The sequence below is a fragment of the Haliotis rubra genome, unplaced genomic scaffold (genome assembly GCF_003918875.1).
Source record: "Haliotis rubra isolate DU_JTF1 unplaced genomic scaffold, ASM391887v1 Scf372, whole genome shotgun sequence".
Taxonomy (NCBI): Eukaryota; Metazoa; Mollusca; class Gastropoda; order Lepetellida; family Haliotidae; genus Haliotis; species Haliotis rubra.
In genome coordinates, this window is record NW_025767049.1 from 622,119 (window position 1) to 640,658 (window position 18,540).

Genomic DNA, 18,540 nt, shown 5'->3' on the forward strand with positions numbered 1-18,540 from the left:
TAGAATTGAGTGTCTGAGTGATTGAGTTCAGATATTGGATTACTGCTGAGTGCGGTGTAAAAGTCACTCACTCACTCCGACATAGTGCGTATTTTCCACACGGGACGTTTGTTGCTCCCACTGTTAAGTATAGCTGATGCTCGCTCACGTGATCAAACCTCAATGATGATTTTACGAGTTTTGTTTCTGTAAATAATAGGGACAGTAGTGCGATTACAAGGATTATTCAAAACCTTAATACATGTATTGCGTATAATAACATTATGGTCATTCACGCCTTGTTTTACAGCAATATATAGGCGATGTACTTAAGATGAACATGAACTCATGAAATAGGCTTCTCAGTCAATGTGCAGAATAGAACTGGGCCCTGTGGCCTAAAGACAAACGTTTACCACAAAGTTACCCCACCGAGCCAACATGGTATGAATGTTGAAATAAAAGTTATAAAATGAGTGAATTCCTTTGGGCACCACTCTTATGTGGATTGGAGCTAATCTAACGCGGACTTCGAATGTCGGGTTAGTAAATGAGATTGGTGTTAACTGTATTAGGCTGTATTTCTCCACCATTTCTCAGCTTAATGCTGATGGAAAGCCCAGAATGACGCAGGTCTAACTGTAAAAGCTCTGTGCAGCAAACCAATTCATCGGTGTTGGATTCTACCGATGCCGAATATCACAACACGGCATCACCCAGTTCACATGATGTCAGCTGTCACAACACAATCTAGACCGGCACTCATATTCCCACCAACACGTGTGACTAACACATGATACATCTCAGCTCATTTTGCGCATATTAAAAGCAAATATCATTTCCACAGTTGCTGTAGTTGACGATGAAGGTAGCAGTAGTAGGTGCTGGAGTTGTTGGTCTGTCAACCGCTATCAACATCCTGGAGAATGTCCCAGGGGTTGATGTTACCGTCATCGCCGACAAGTTTGAAGAAGAGACAACCAGCAGTGGGGCAGGCGGCCACTTCCGGCCAAACCTCAACCACATCGATGGTGTACCGAAGGCTACACTCAAGTACGTATAGAATGACCACATAACTGATATTGGTTACCTGCTGGCTGTGTGCTCTCTGTGCGTGTGATTGGTGTTCCTGAAGGGTCACCTCTGTGCTGGGTGTTGTGGGTGTACTTTAGGAGGTGACTGTGGTGTACTGTGTGTATGTAGACATGATATGATGTACGGTGTTGGTACACTGTTATATATACGTACACGGGGTCTACTTTATTGCCCACACGTACACGGGGTTCGCTTTATCAGTCTACACGGGTCTGCTTTATTGCCCACACGTACACGGGGTCTGCTTTATTGCCCACACGTACACGGGGTCTGCTTTATTGCCCACACGTACACGGGGTCTGCTTTATTGCCCACACGTACACACGGTCTGCTTTATTGCCCACACGTACACGGGGTCTGCTTTATTGCCCACACGTACACACGGTCTGCTTTATTGCCCACACGTACACACGGTCGTCTACTTTATTGCCCACACGTACACGTACACACGGGGTCTGCTTTATTGCCCACACGTACACGGGGTCTGCTTTATTGCCCACACGTACACACGGTCTGCTTTATTGCCCACACGTACACACTGTCTGCTTTATTGCCCACACGTACACACGGTCTGCTTTATTGCCCACACGTACACACGGTCGTACACACGGTCTGCTTTATTGCCCACACGTACACACGGTCTGCTTTATTGCCCACACGTACACACGGTCTGCTTTATTGCCCACACGTACACACTGTCTGCTTTATTGCCCACACGTACACACGGTCTGCTTTATTGCCCACACGTACACACTGTCTGCTTTATTGCCCACACGTACACATGGTCTGGTTTGATATAAAAAATGATGCACGTGCACACAATCTTTTTTATTTGGGAAGACAGTAGTACTTGGGTTCCCTATCTGGTAGGAGTGACTAAGTATGGTTTACGCCGCTTTTTAACAATATACCACCAATATCACGGCGGGAAACACAAGAAGTGGGATTCACACATTGGACCCTTGAGGGGAATCGAACCCGGGTCTTCAGTGTGACGAGCAAATGATTTAACCACCAGGCTACCCCACCGCCCCCGAACGTTTTTACGCTTCTACGAAATTTGTGAAATCAAAAACATTCCACGCATGCGCTTTTCCTTATTTGGCCTTATTTACCATTTTACCCTAGAACCTATGTCTAGGTGAATGTATTTAGTTACACGGACAACAGAGGTTGGGGAGGGGAGGGGTGTTAAAGAGGGCGAAACCTCCCTTTTCAAAATTTGAAGACACTAAGCTCATTCATGAATGCAATTTCTATTTACAGAAAAAAAATTAAATAAGTGAACTCGTCAAGTGTTTCAAATACCTGTATCGGTTCATCTAAACCTAGATATTTCCCTTTCAGCTTTATCATTGTGCTTTACATATTTTGCAACGCCATACACATCCCTCACTCCTTAAGTCCCTCATGCATAACACAATTCGCACACTTACAGCAAACCGCCCCAAACGGCCCCCCTCTCACTAATCCATAATCCTCCCCTTGTCCCTGCACACACCATACAAATCATCATGCAACATGCACAATCCTACTGTTAGACATTAGAGACAAAACTTACTGACAAAACTGACAAATAATGAAATACTTCGACGTGAAGATGTCTGTAGTAACAAGTCCATATAAGTTAGGTGACATGTTTGAGCACGTGACATGTTACGTCATTTATGTACCGCCAACAAACAACATGAAGTCGAGGCAACCAGGAAACGACGTCACTATCTAAATTTCTCGGTCCCTCCAGGGGCAGAGTTTTGGACCCTACTTTACGCGTCCAGGTCATTTTAGGGTCAGATTGTCTAAAAAAATGTATCCATACGGATTTCGATAAGTTAGCTGGTACTAGCTAATGTAAAGGTGACGATATCAAAGGCAGAGACCCAAATACTGCACTTGACCCTGTTGACAGCAGTTGTATATGTGGACATGATATAGTGTATTCTTTTTGTAGATACTGCTTGGTGTTATATATCCACAATTTAGTTGTGTGTGTTGCGTTTGTAGACACTGTTTCGTATGTTGTGATATGGCTGAAATATTGCAGAGGTGACGTTAAATTCTAACTCACTCACTCACTTGTATGTTGTGTTCATTGACGTGGTCATGTGTGTTGTGTTTGTAGACACTGTTTCGTAAGTTGTGTTCATTGACGTGGTCATGTGTGTTGTGTTTGTAGACACTGTTTCGTATGTTGAGTTCCTTGGCATGGTCCTGTCTGTTGTGTTTGTAAATACTGTTTGGTATTTTGTGTTTCGTGACTTGGTCCTGTTTGTTGTCTTTGGAGACACTATTTGGTGTGTTGTGTTTGTAGACACTGTTTCGTATGTCGTGTTTGTAGACATGGTTTGGTGTATTGTTTATAGACGCTGGGCAATGGACTCCAGAGACCATTTCTTCTCCCTTGCGGCATCAGGGGCGTCATCAGAATCGGGTACCGGCTTTGTCTCCGGCTACCTTCTGCAGGACACACCTGAGGTGGGGGTCGATAACATAGCGTAGCAAAAGTATAACTAAACTGACGGGTAAAACAAAGTATACACCCACGGTTCATAGTTTCCAAAAATATGGAAAATATGAAGAGAAAAATATGATTAAAAATGAAATTGTGATTCGATGGTGATGTATTTCATAACAGTATCAAAGTTGTGTTCGAGACCTTACGTTTGAAGTATTTCAGCGAATGTTTCCAATAACGTTTAGTTAGACACATTAAAACATTTTAATAACGTTTCTAATTCAAATCCAATTTTTCAGTGTTTTATTCTTTTGTCAGGCAGTTTTCGTATACACAATTTGCAGTCGTGAAGTTTTGTAGGATTTCTACGTTCACATCCATGAATTACGTGTTAGCTGTCGTTGTGCTGTAGACATGTCAAATAAAGTATACTGATGTAGACACTAACAAAACGTCGTATGTCAGAGATTAAACATATGCCGAAAATGTAAATATACATTCTATGTTAGACATCTACTGTTACAAACAGGATTTTACCATTCTCGTCACATATTCTTCTTATAACTCAACTAAACATATCTTACCTAATCACACATAAGGCTTTATCAGAATATTGAGTAACATTCATTGTTTGTCAAACAGATTTAATACACAACACAGTGTGATATTTGGTCATATTGAGGACCAATAATATTTCCTGATGCCGTTCATGTATATTATAATGTGAGCAAAAACAGCTTATTCAAGAATAGTTTCATAGTTTATCACTCACGAATAAAACTGTCTCAATTAATTCCTTCCAGTGTATACACATTCACGTCCATGCTTTACTTCACATCCAATTCCACATCCATTATTATGTTCACATCCAATTCCACATCCATTATTATGTTCACATCCAATTCCACATCCATTATTATGTTCACATCCAATTCCACATCCATTATTATGTTCACATCCAATTCCACATCCATTATTATGTTCACATCCAATTCCACATCCATTATTATGTTCACATCCAATTCCACATCCATTATTATGTTCAAATCCATGTTTATATTGACATCAATGTTTACATTCACATCCATCATGTAGTCACATCTATAATTATGTTGACACTCATATAATTGTATTCTCATCTATGCATATATATTCACAAAGAATTTACATTTACATCGGTATTTACATTTACATCCATGTTTCTATTCAAATCCATCTTTACGTTCAGTTTCAAGTTTATATTTCCATTATTTTACATTAACATTCTCATACATATATACGTTTACATTCATGATTACATTCAAATCTATTCTATATTAACATCCATATATACGTTTACATTCATGATTACATTCAAATCTATTCTATATTAACATCCATATATACGTTTACATTCATGATTACATTCAAATCTATTCTATATTAACATCCATATATACGTTTACATTCATGATTACATTCACACCCTTTATATATTCACACCCACATTATATTCATTTCCATGTTGGCATATGTTCAGTTCCCGGATGTTACATCCCTGTTCGTGGTGTGTGTTTCAGGGGGGTGTTCTGGAGGACATAGTGTTACACTTTAGACGACTGTCCCAAGAGGAAATGACGCGCTTAAACTTCAAGCAACGGTAAAATAGATTAATTGCTCTTGAGATAAGCTTTTAGACTGTAATAAGTGCAAGAGCTTTTCAACATGTCTGTCTGTTCAGACGGTATAAAGACATGTTGAAATTGTAATTTCCGTTACAATCCGTGGTTCGATTCCAATAACATTTCTGATTCTGATGACTATAGGTTTTCAACGTGATTGTGGATTTCACCAAAGTGGTAATTCTCTTTATTAAGGACCCGTGAAGGCCCGGGTTAGAATATTGATCTTCAGTACCCCATGATTGTCGTAAGAGGCGACTAATGGGATCGGGTGGTCAGGCTCGCTGACTTGGTTGACACATGTCATCGGTTCCCAATTGCGCAGATCGATGCTCATGCTGTTGATCACTAGATTGTCTGGTCCAGACTCGATTATGTACAGACCGCCGCCATATAGCTGGAATATTGATGAGTGTGGCGTAAAACTAAACTCACTCACTCACTTAATTAAGCATTACCTCACCCATTTACCTGATACTTCGTTACATAATTGAAATATGGCAGCGTAGAACCAATTCACTCTTTCAATCACAGAATTATGCGCTGTACAATTATTATCGGTGCATGTGTGTAAGTGAGTTGATGAGTTTAGCGACGCTTTAAACAGCATTTCAGTCATATTTCGGCGACTCAGCTTAATGTCTGCGGAAAGCTCGAAGTGATACAGGCCTCACGTTTACCACTTAAGTGAAACCAACGGGTACAGGAATGGCGCTGACAAACCAAACAACAAGAGTACGGTGAACCAGGACTCGAACCCACAATAGGTTTCCAACATGCCCAAGGAACGTACAAACTGCGACAAATTGCGCTGACGTTTGGGCCACCCGTGCCCATAGGTGCTTGTCAGGAATTCTAGAACTATATACTCAACCAAATAAAGTTAAGGACAACCCCAATTTTCAATATTAAAGTATTTAATAGTTCATATTATGAACCATGTCATACTATAATAGTATTATTTGGGTGGTCCTTAACATTTTTTGTTGAGTATAGTATATACGACCATTTGTATGATTATCACTTCAGTTATTGTCATTTTGATTTGAAAACTTATGCTGTTTATATTGCTGTTTATATTGCTGTTTCAGTTATTGCTATGTTTATACTACTGTCATCACAGAAATGAAGAAGTACCTCAAGTGGCTTGCGGCAAGGTAACTAGTGAAAATATTGTTACAAAGACATGGACCGGTATTCTATAGCAGGGAGGGATCAGTACTTATATAGCACCCGCCATTTGGTTTCACAACTGTACATTCCATACGACCCATAACAGTGTGGACAGGCGACTTCTTTATTACCATGGATGCGACGTGTTGCTGTAGATGCTAGTATTGCTCGTTTGATAGCCGTGTTAGCATTTTCGCCGAAGTGTCGCATCTATTGCAGTAAAGAAGTTCTCTATCCATAAAAACTTGTTCCTGTTCATCATACCAGCTTCTAAATGCCACTCAAAGAAGACAGTATGTTAGTTGTCCAATATATTTTTCATGCATACGCGTGTGCTGTTTAATTATTCCAGGGAGACTATATAACGTTGTAGATTATCCCTGGTTATTCTGATGCTGAGTGGTAAGTTAAAGGGACACGGTTAAATGCTAACCCTTTTCGCGAACACCTGGTGTTATCAGTTGTTTTAAGTGATCCATTCACTGCTATTTGGTGTTTAACCAAAGGAATCTGATTCCGCGGGTAATTGAGACTGGTTATATTCTGGCATTGACGTTGTGTGTTCAGGTTAACATTTCACACGTTTTCCTTCGCCTTGAAATGGCACACTCGAAACTCGGAATTGTCAGGTATACGTTCTTCTGCCCTCAGTCTACTTGTCACTTACTGTAATGCTTAAATATAAAATATTTCAGTGAGATGTTGTTTTTGCTATGATCACTATGAAGCTCTGGTTTTGTTTTATATCAGAATTGTTGAACGAGGAGGAAGAATACAGAGAAGAAAGCTTTCGTCCCTCCAGGAAGTAAGACACTTTGAGCTTATTACCCAAACATCGTGGAGACAACTGTTTTGAAAGGAGATGTAAATGTATCAACATATTTGAGTAATGTCCCTTGGATGGCACAGGTATAAGTCCAAGATTACTTCGGATTAATCTTGGTTTTACGCCACCATCTGTTATTAAGCAAAGGCACAGGGTCCCGATCCACAAAACGTTCGTACCGCTACGACATTCGTAAGCCTATGATAAACTATAGAGTTACGACAGGTCGTAACGTTACGAACGCTTTATGGACCGGAACCCTGGGCGCTGTTGTACAAAGCAACTTAGCGCTGAGGTGACCGTAGCTCCCATACCTTAACACAGACTTAATGTAGTCTTAGCGCCAAAGTTCTTTTGTATAACGGCACCCAGGTCTTTAACCTACGTATGCTTTTAATGTAGTCCGCTCTAACTTTGACCCGCCTTGTCAAAACTGCAATATACAATGTCACTTAGTTGTGCGCCCTATACCATATCTGTCATATAACCACCTCACTTATTGTGGCAGTTTGTGTTGGTACACAAAAAGTAGGGGAACCTGACCTTTCAATTTTTAAAGGTATAAGTATAAGCGTTATCACACTTTTCAAAGACAGACATCTTTTGAACGCACCATCATTTCCTTTTATCACCACCCATAAACACAACGCGTGGGATGCACGCGCACAACGCCGTGGCCCCATACACGTGCATGGGCTTCTTGATTTTGACGATTTTCAAAAAGGTCGATAAATCACTGTCGACCCTTTATTTTGACAATCATCATGCATTACACAGTTGCAATTGTAAGTGTTTGTTTCCAGTCGGTTTTTGTTGTTGTTTTGTTTTGGGTTTTTTGTTGGTTTTTTTGGTTTTTTGTTGTTTTGTTTTGTTTTTTGTTTTTTGGGGGGGTTGTTGTTGTTTTTAAAATGAAAATGGTACACACGCAAATTTCACGTCATACACCAATCATCTTTCAAGAGCGATTGCTGTACAAACAAGAAAGCAAGTGCAAGTGGTGATGCACTCTCAAAACATTCATTATTATCATATCAACATTGATTGACTTCTGTATTTCTCCCAGGTTTTTTCAATCGTAAATTAAAAAAGAAGTTCCCCTACTGTTTTAAGAGTATATAACTGCATTACTAACGTTCATTCGCTGTGATATGTGTGGAATACGCCCTGCGTTGTATCTGGACAACCTCCCTCACTAACCCTAACGCGCTCTTATATAACTTTAATGTAAGCATCTCACTAACTCTGCCACATCGTAGTCTGTTGAATAACATCATCACTAATTCTGACACGGTATGTTAAACCTGCAATGTAACCAACTAAGCTACTTTGTCCCGGTGTGTTTTAACTAATATATTTTGCTCAATGACTCTTCCACGTCGTGTTATAACTGTAAATCTTCACCTCAGTAACTCAGACACGCTGTGTTATAACTGTAAATCTTCACCTCAGTAGCTCTGCCACGTCGTGTTATAACTGTAAATCTTCACCTCAGTAACTCTGACACGCTGTGTTATAACTGTAAATCTGCACCTTAGTAACTCTGACACGCTGTATTATAACTGTAAATCTTCACCTCAGTAACTCTGCCACGTCGTGTTATAACTGTAAATCTTCACCTCAGTAACTCTGCCACGTCGTGTTATAACTGTAAATCTTCACCTCAGTAACTCTGACACGCTGTGTTATAATAACTAGAATACCTTCTTCACTAGCCCAGCCACACTTGGTTATACCTTTAACAGGACACGGGTTTTAGAACTTAATATAACACATGTTAAGATCGTTACATACAGCCTTAACTGACACGTTGTGTTATTACTGTAATATGCCGCCTTCACTGACACGTTGTGTTATTACTGTAATAGGTTAAGCGTTATGACTGTAATAGGTCAAGTGTTATTACTGTAATATGCCGCCTTCACTGACACGTTGTGGTATAACTGTAATAGGACAAGTGTTAAGACTGTAATATGTCAAGTGTTATGACTATAATATGCCGCCTTCACTGACACGTTGTGGTATAACTGTAATAGGTCAAGTGTTATGACTGTAATATGCCACCTTCACTGACACGTTGTGGTATAACTGTAATAGGTCAAGTGTTATGACTATAATATGCCGCCTTCACTGACACGTTGTGGTATAACTGTAATAGGTCAAGTGTTATGACTGTAATATGCCGCCTTCACTGACACGTTGTGGTATAACTGTAATAGGTCAAGTGTTATGACTATAATATGCCGCCTTCACTGACACGTTGTGGTATAACTGTAATAGGTCAAGTGTTATGACTGTAATATGCCGCCTTCACTGACTGACACGTCATGTTGTAACTTTTCAAGAACTCACTCACTGATGGAAACGCCATATTGTATCTGTAATGTGGCAATTGTTATACCAAACTGTAATATACCGTCCTATCTCCATAATGTGAACAGTTTTATGACTATAATATATGTATCATGTCTTCGCTGCCTGACAAGCCCTGACTGATCTATTTGCATACGCATAAAGTGGGGCGCGCTGATCTGTAACAGCAGAACATTGGCAACAGACACTACAGCTTAATCAATGATATAGAGTTTCTGCCTGTATCACATCGTTGGCAAATTAATTCAGAAATACACTCTGGCACATTTGACAAGGTAGGTATGTTAATCTGGGACACTTGAAAATTCACTATGCGGATCTTCAGTTTTACATACGGTCTAGTCATACGAATATGTGTGCATCGAATACACACCTAGAGACAGTGACAGGCGTAATGATGAAGTAGATAAGATTTTACAATATTTATGGAAAGTACCTGCACTCTACTGCAAATAGACACGCATCAGTGAGCGTCCGCCAGTGCATTCACAATGACATCAACGGTCTACTCCCATTTGTGAGAACTCCCAGTTGTGAGACTCCCAGTTCTGAGACAGTGGAGTAGGTAATTAGCAAAGAAGACACACCTTACTCCCCTATCTGACAGAATGGATTAACCTCAGCTAATTATGGATTAGTTATTTAACTGAATCTTGTGGAGGTAACTTAATGAAACTCTAAAAGATAAAGTAATTAACCTACTCAGATAAATGGCTTTAAAAAATAAACATTTTGTGTAGGTAACTTCGTGATCATTTGAAAGAGAAATTAATTTACCTTCTCAGATGTAGGTGTTTGAAATATCTAGCAATAACTGTTGTAACTATAATTAATCCAAATGTATTTATTAACCTGTGGCTGCTCTTTCCGATCACCATTATGGCAGGCCTTCAACAAGTAGAATATATCACCAGTTCACGATAATCTTTTTCAGTATTTCAGTATCTATTGAAAACAATAAATGCTCTTCAACGAACAATGTCTTCTGTGTTGATTAACTCATTAATGAACTATGCCTCCTGCGGGTACACTTCAACAACAGGGCTGTTCCCACTTTCATCGTAGGGATGGGGAAGCACCACCTGTGTGCACTGAACCATTAATTAATGTGTCTCACAACTGGGAGTTCTCACAAATGGGAGGACACCACATCAACATAAACAGGAAATATAAAACAGCGTCACTAAATTCCTACAATTACTCGCATCAAGTTGTAACAGCATCGGCAAATTCTTACAATTACTCGCTTCAAGTAGTAACAGCGTCGGTAAATACCTACAATTACTCACTTCAAGTTGTAACAGCGTGTTTAAATTCCTACAATTACTCGCTTCAAGTTGTAACAGCGTCCGTAAATTCCTACAATTACTAGCTTCACGTTGTAACAGCGTCGGTAAATACTTACAATTACTTACTTCACGTTGTAACAGCGTCGATAAATACCTACAATTACTTGCTTCAAGTTGTAACAGGGTCGTTAAATACCTACAATTACTTACTTCACGTTGTAACAGTGTGGGTAAATACCTACAATTACTCGCTTCAAGTTGTAATAGCGTCGGTAAATACCTCCAATTATTCGCTTCAAGTTGTAACAGCATCGGTAAATTCCTACAATTACTCGCTTCAAGTTGTAACAGCGTCCGTAAATACCTACAATTACTTACTTCACGTTGTAACAGTGTGGGTAAATACGTACAATTACTCGCTTTACGTTGTCATAGCGTCGGTAAATTCCTACAATTACTCGCTTCAAGTTGTAACAGCATCAGTAAATACCTACAATTACTCGCTTCAAGTTGTAACAGCGTCTGTAAATACCTACAATTACTCGCTCAAGTTGTAACAGCATCGGTAAATAACTACAATTACTTACTTCAAGCTGTAACAGCATCGGTAAATTCCTGCAATTACTCTCTTCATGTTGTAACGGCATCGGTAAATTTCTACAATTACTCGCTTCAAGTTGTAACAGCATCAGTACACAGCAAAAATAACTTAGTTTCCGTTCTTGCGGAAACCTAATTAATACTGGGTAATGTAGGTTTCCGCTAGGTTTCAGTATCCGGAAACAGACAATGCGAGTTTCTGCATAGTTTACAAAACTGAAACTAACAAATCTAGGTTTCCGTCAAGTTTCTACAACTGAAACTATCATTATGCGTTTCTGTTTAGTTTCAGTTCGCTGAAACATTCATAGCAAAATGACTTAGTTTCCGCTATTGCGGAAACCTATTGAATACTGGGTAATGTAGGTTTCCGCTAGGTTTCTGTTGGTTTCAGCTTAGATGAAATGGCAAACTTAGCTTTCTGCTGTTCCATTGGGGGACAATATTTACTTACTGTTACATTTGCAAGATAATTTCTATATACAGAATCCAGCTAGGGTCCATGCAGGAAGCAAAAGTACTGTACGTTCCCGTAGTCCCTAGTATGTTGATCAACCTTCAGGTGTTGGCAATCTATAGCCCATTTTTATACTGTACCGTTAAAGTGTTTATGGTTACATGCCAGTTTTTAGTGTACATTTGTGATAGACTAGTTATTTTACTGTCCTTAGAAGACAGGTGGGTATATAAGTTTGTTTTTATGTCATGTACACATTTACAAATTTAGATTTACGACTTTCACGATATGGCTGCCGATGTGACTTTGTAACTCACTACCATTCTGCATAACTTGTGAATGTACCATTTATTACATTGTACACGAAAAACAACAAACACAGTAACACAGTCACTGATATGATTCATCTGTTTCATTATTTTGAATGGCTCACATTTCAACAGAACCCCAATGTATGTATGTATGTGTGTATGTGTGTGTGTGTGTGTGTGTGTGTGTGTGTGTGTGTGTGTGTGTGTGTGTGTGTGTGTGTGTGAGAGAGAGAGAAGCCACATCAAGAGGGAATCTTCAGCATTGGAGAACACAACTTCTGTATGAATATGCAAATACAAATATGTCAAAACCCTACAACATTTTATGCATATGATGAAATGATGTCTACTAGTGCAGGCATAACATACTTGCTGTGGTATTTATTAAACAGATTTTAAATTCAAATTCAAATGTTTATTGTATGAAAGGTCATGGGCCCATATACATGAAGTGTACATTTGAAGCTGCCTCAATGTACCTTAACATATACACACTAACAATCTCACATAGCAAAGACTTGGCAACTTGCTGACAATCATGAAGCTTCTATTGCACTCATACTGAGCTGACAGCAATCCTCTGATCTGGTACATATGAAGCAGAGCCTGAGTTGAGACATTTGTTTTGCCACACAGAGAAAGGGGAAATATAACCAAGTTGATTACAACAAGGCTTGAACCAGTCCACAACCGCAAACAGATGGTGTATGCTCTACTTGAGATCTGTGGGTGAATATGAAGAGTCCTGGTTGATGTCTGGCACAACATCGTTGCCATGCTCATCGTCCCACACAGACTCTGCATCATCCTGCAAATACAATACATACAATGCTTAGTAAAACTACAAAAACAGCCAAAGTAACACATGTATACATATTCAAAAACATGCACAGTGGTATATCTGATCACAATGAAATTATAAAATTAGAACGACTAATTTGTAGATGTACCCAAAAGATTTTTTTCATAATCACAAAGGAAAGATCTGTAGTATACATGTATATTGTATCTTCCATTGGACATGTCACTTATTTGATTGATTGGTACCAGAAAATAGTAGCCAACCCAGTATTCTGAAGCAAATTGTGGTAATATTTATTACTGTTACTGTACTCATATTCAAGGTAACATCTACTACCAAATCGCCAATTGAAATCTAAGAATAGGTAAAACGGTACATACATATTTTAAATAGATACGAATCATGTTTAAACACTGAATGTAACACCTTATTATATATGTGATCTTATTCATTTCAAATTGAAATGACCAACTCAACTGAGAAAAGCATACAAAACCTAACATTTCCCATGAATGAAAAATCGTGGGTATTTCTTAGTTTTATCAACCCTCTAAAGAAACATTCACAGCAATATAATAACAAAAAATATTATTTTTTAATGTGACCTTTACTTTAATTTAAAACTGTAAAATGTGTAACACAACTTATTCACTTTCAGTTACAGTTACATATTTGATATACAATAATTAAATATATTCATTATTGATATATGATGGATAACAAAGGGACAGATCAAACTGAAGTCGTTAAGTGAAACCTATGAAGTGAAGTATCTTTGACGACTAACCTGATGAGAAACTGCCGTCCATTCCAGACGGATTCCTTGTTTCCTTGAAACAAGCGACTGGCAGTGCGGACAGAAAACTGGTCTTCTTCTTGGAACTGAAAAACATATCAACTTATAATTACACTGGAATCCACGCACTGTTACATTTTGAGTGATTATATTTTTCACAAAGATAAAGAAATTTATTCTATGTATCTATTTAGTGTTTTGTTTTTGACTAAATGCTGATGAATAAACAATATTGTTTTCAGATTTCCTTTAATGAAATTAGGAGCATGGTAGGGTGTAACTATAAATGATTACCAAGCCAAGCCTCTTGTCAATCTCCAACAAGTCCCTAGATCCACAAAACGTATCTGTAAATTGAAACAATGATTCTTTTAGAAATGTTATACGTGACTTGTGTCAATGCATTGTAAGGCTAAGAGGTTTAATAATTGATTACACAAATTATTACACAAAGCTATCAGTGTAAAGTATATGTAATAATGGTTATAAAATGATAAAATAGATGAACTGGTATAATTGGATAAATACCGCCATATAGCTGGAATATTGCTGAGTGCGGCGTAATACTAAACTCACTCACTCGGATATATTGAGCTGACATTACATATAAGCTAGCAATATAATGCAAAATACTAAACTCACTCACTCGGATATATTGAGCTGACATTACATATAAGCTAGCAATATATACTGCAAAATTAGATAATTTAACTTATAATACATGGGAATAGTATATCTAGGTGTAGAACTGAAAAGAATGAACATGATATACGCATGTCTAATACACTTGCATGTTTGGAGCTCAATGGGTAAATTACTTACATGATGAAGTTTTACGTCCAGCAAAAATATTTTCGTATATTGCCTACTCCTTACAGGGTTTTGAAAAATCACCTATTTGTCACTAACACAAGTTCTCACGAGTAGGACTCATGAAGCTCGATCAGGGTGCCGTTCCACTAACCGATCTTAGCCCTACGCCAATCGTAAACCCCTAAAATCCCAATCTTAGCGTGACGTTACAATCGGCATACCGTTCCACTAACCAATCTTACCCAAGTCAATCGTAAAGTTAAGATTCAAAGTCTAAGTTGCTCATGACCAACTTAGGATAGCTAAAATCAATCGCAGGGAAACCAAAATGGTGGCTTTCCTATTCTATGTGAAAAATAAGAGCGAGCATTTCACCGTGAGCGTCCCCTAAAATCCCCCATGAAATGAATTTGTATGTTTCTGTGATGTAAACAAACACTGCACTGAAGCCTTACAAATGTCAGGCCAGTCTGACCACTGTCGTCATGGGAACACAACCGAGCGAGTCGGTGTAACACGTTTGTACAACAATATTGCAACGTCATGGTTAAGAATAGTGACAGCCGTGAAGTGAACAATGTTCTGAAGCAAAAAGATACAAATATGTTTGATTTAACTGCGCATATTTGGTGGGAGATTCTAAAGGCAGGCCGCGTGTTATTCAGGCACATATTAAAAGCTCTGACACAATTGACATTTTTAAAGTCCAGACTTAAAACCTGTTCTCAGTTTATTACTTATAATCTCGGCTGTAAATACTCTCGTGTAAATTATCTGTACATGGCGCTTTGAGCATGCCCCAGGATGTGGAATAGGCGCACTATAAATATGCATTTATTATTATTATATTATGCCTGATACCCAGCGTTCACACGCACTTGCACCTGAAACCAAGGTGTTCACTACCCTAATATTTTGCTCTAGCTTTTTTCGCCACGTTTACACATGGTTGGAAAAATACCAATGAAGGCCCGGGTTAGAATATTGAACTTCAATAACCCATGCTTGTCGTAAGAGGCCAGTAACGGGATCGGGTGGTCAGGCTCGCTGACTTGGTTGACACATGTAATCGGTTCCCAACTGCACAGATCGATGCTCATGCTGTTGATCACTGGATTGTCTGGTCCAGACTCGATAGCTAAGATACATAGCGTTCAGTAACATGAACGCTCATGTTAGTGAACGCTATGCATCTTAGATAGATTATTTACAGACCGCCGCCATATAGCTGGACTATTGCTGAGTGCGGCGTAAATCTAAACTCACTCACTCACTCAGTTGGTTCGTAAACTACTTCCATCATTTGCTAGACTATGCAAAGGGAGATAACTCGTGCCTCGCATTCCTCTATCTCTCGCACGAAAGAGTCTCGATCTAAGCTTGGATCGGATCGTAAGATCGGGACCGGCTACAATCGGCCTAAAATCGGTTAGTGGAACGGTTAGTGGAACTTTTAGCTAAGACGATTGTACGATTGGCGTAACTTGCTAAGATTGATCTTAGATAAGTTCGGTTAGTGGTCGGCACCCAGGACTATTAAAGTAACGTGAATATGTCTTCAGATTTATTCACTGTTAATTATCTCTAGGCCTACATGTTGATGCTTGACACTGAGGAGGAGCAATTAGTGCCCATAATCCGATGAAAAGACCCTTAAGCCCATAACAGCCCACTGTTGTCACTCTGGGTACTCACATTCAATCTGCTCATTTCCACCTTTCACGGTCCCCTTAGATGTCGGCAATGTAAACAAATAAAACAATGGCGACAGGATCACGTCCACGCGAGACTACCTAAATTATTATAAAAACACACAGCTGACATTTTAGGTGTATAGTGTATGTTTATTTTGTTGTATAACGCGGAAAGATATTGTCAAACTGTAATGCTAGATTTAGATTAAAAAACAACAACAAAGTGTTTTTCCCGTGAGTCTTTGCGAGACGCCATTTTCATAGCCGCCTCAGTTTCCCTCAAAGCACTGGAAGAGAGAATTCGCTACCTGAAAAGAAAGATGGAAATGGCTGCGAAAAACTCGCAGTACCACCGACCCTGTCAGGTAAGACCAATTTATTTTGTTGTCAAATAACGTTTAATGAATTATTTACTTTACGTACAGAAATCTGGATTGGTAAACAAGCTAATCTATCGAATTACAGCCACCGGCCATAGGTATTCGTCACTATGCATTATTCGACTTACATGTTAATTTGGTGCAGCTAGAAATATGTCTTGAATTTATTTAATATCCGTTTGATAGTGTTCATATTTTGCACATGGGTCATGAATCATCTCAGCTTCAAAGACATAATTTCCGTTTTATTTTCAATTCAGTGCGTGTCATGGTTATGGCAATTTTTTACATGGTGGTCTATGGGGAAAGAATACGCAATGTTGTTAATTAATATATGTTGCTCGTGTAACTACAATGCGGAAAATTATGTATCTGTGACCAAGATGATTTCCTAACAACCTGCAAAATTTGACAACCAAATATGGAAAACTGAATTAATGAAAATTACACAGCTACACTAAAACAGCATGCAAGTCTATGAGAATTTTGCCGACGGACGTATATGTAAGTCCCATGACTGAATAAACTGTTTTGCTCGTACTAAGGTTGGTGAAGTAAAATAAGTCTATCTAAAAATATACTACAATTTTGAAAAATATAGCAAATAGATTATATATTAATAGATTTGTTTTATTCATTTAGGCTGTTGTGAGGAAACATGTGTCACGACTACTCCTGGACGAAAAGATCACCCTCTCTTACTGAAGGTATGTGTTTATGGTACTACGAAACAGACATAATTTCACTTTGAATATTTTATTATTATGCTTCCCTAGATACATTTTCACAAAATGAACCATACTAAAGTTACATTTGCAAATGGATTTGAATAACCGGTAACTTAATCTTGATTTCAAATTGGACCAAATAAATCTTAACTTCACACCTGTGTGAAATTGCAGTCAAACTGACCCCTTGATTTTACAATACCGTAATTACTCCAAGGTTATGTCACATGAGATAACTAAACTTCATTCATCAGGATGTTTATGTCAGGCCGTTCACTTACTGATTGCGTAACCTAAAGTGATAAATCTGTAGTTTGCTTGTTGGTATAAATGTCGCTGCAGGTTTAAGGGTTTCTTTAAAACTCGAATGAATGAATGGGGAAATGCAAAGAAAAGTAACGTGTTATTGTTTATTTTTTTCAGCAAAGCTGATGATGAGTCTGGAGACTGTATAACAAATGATCAAGGATGGTCAGCAGTAACATGTGAAGGTAATTTTGACCTATCTGTAGTGACTTTCATTATAAATAGTAAATAATTTCCAATTAATAGTGTAGAGACAAGGTTTATGGATGTCAACTCCTTTATTATGTGAAAACATGTTTCAGAGTGAATGCTTACCCCTTCGTCAGGTGTAAGCATTCACTCCGAAACATTGTGTTTTCACATACTAAAGACGTTGACATCCGTAAACATTTATGTCTTGCATTATTCATTTCTAAATACACCTCAAAGACTTAATGGTGTAAACAGACAGTTACTACTGGGTGAATATACTTGTGCCTTCCACAATACGACTGACTGAGTTTGGTTTTACGCCGCTTTTAGCAATATTCCAGCAACATCATGGCGGGGGACACAAGAAATGGGCTCAATACGAACTGTAAGAGATTGAATATAGCAATTTGATGAAAATCTATTACTAGTATCATTATTACTATATAGAAAATGCAATTAATGTTCATATATATATATATAACGTATTACTACCTCTGGACTGGGAAGCATGTAACTTCAGAGCAAATTTTGTATAGATTGTGTGTCCTCTTTAGAAAAAAAGATATTTCATTCGGTCAATGAAGTGTGATGAATTGCATAATTTGAGTTTTGA

General features: G+C 38.5%; 1 protein-coding gene across 2 annotated transcripts in view; it reads left to right on the forward strand.

The window, feature by feature from the left end:
* LOC124286011 (D-aspartate oxidase-like) overlaps positions 1-18,540 on the forward strand; it is a 31,191-nt gene that overhangs the window by 3,175 nt on the left and 9,476 nt on the right. For both annotated transcript variants that reach the window (XM_046722331.1, XM_046722332.1), the window contains exons 2-6: positions 827-1,032; positions 3,438-3,549; positions 5,089-5,168; positions 6,282-6,347; positions 7,114-7,168. In XM_046722331.1, the coding sequence (XP_046578287.1) occupies positions 842-1,032; positions 3,438-3,549; positions 5,089-5,168; positions 6,282-6,347; positions 7,114-7,168 (504 nt within the window). In that variant the 5' untranslated portion in view covers positions 827-841. The remainder of the gene's footprint in view (positions 1-826; positions 1,033-3,437; positions 3,550-5,088; positions 5,169-6,281; positions 6,348-7,113; positions 7,169-18,540) is intronic.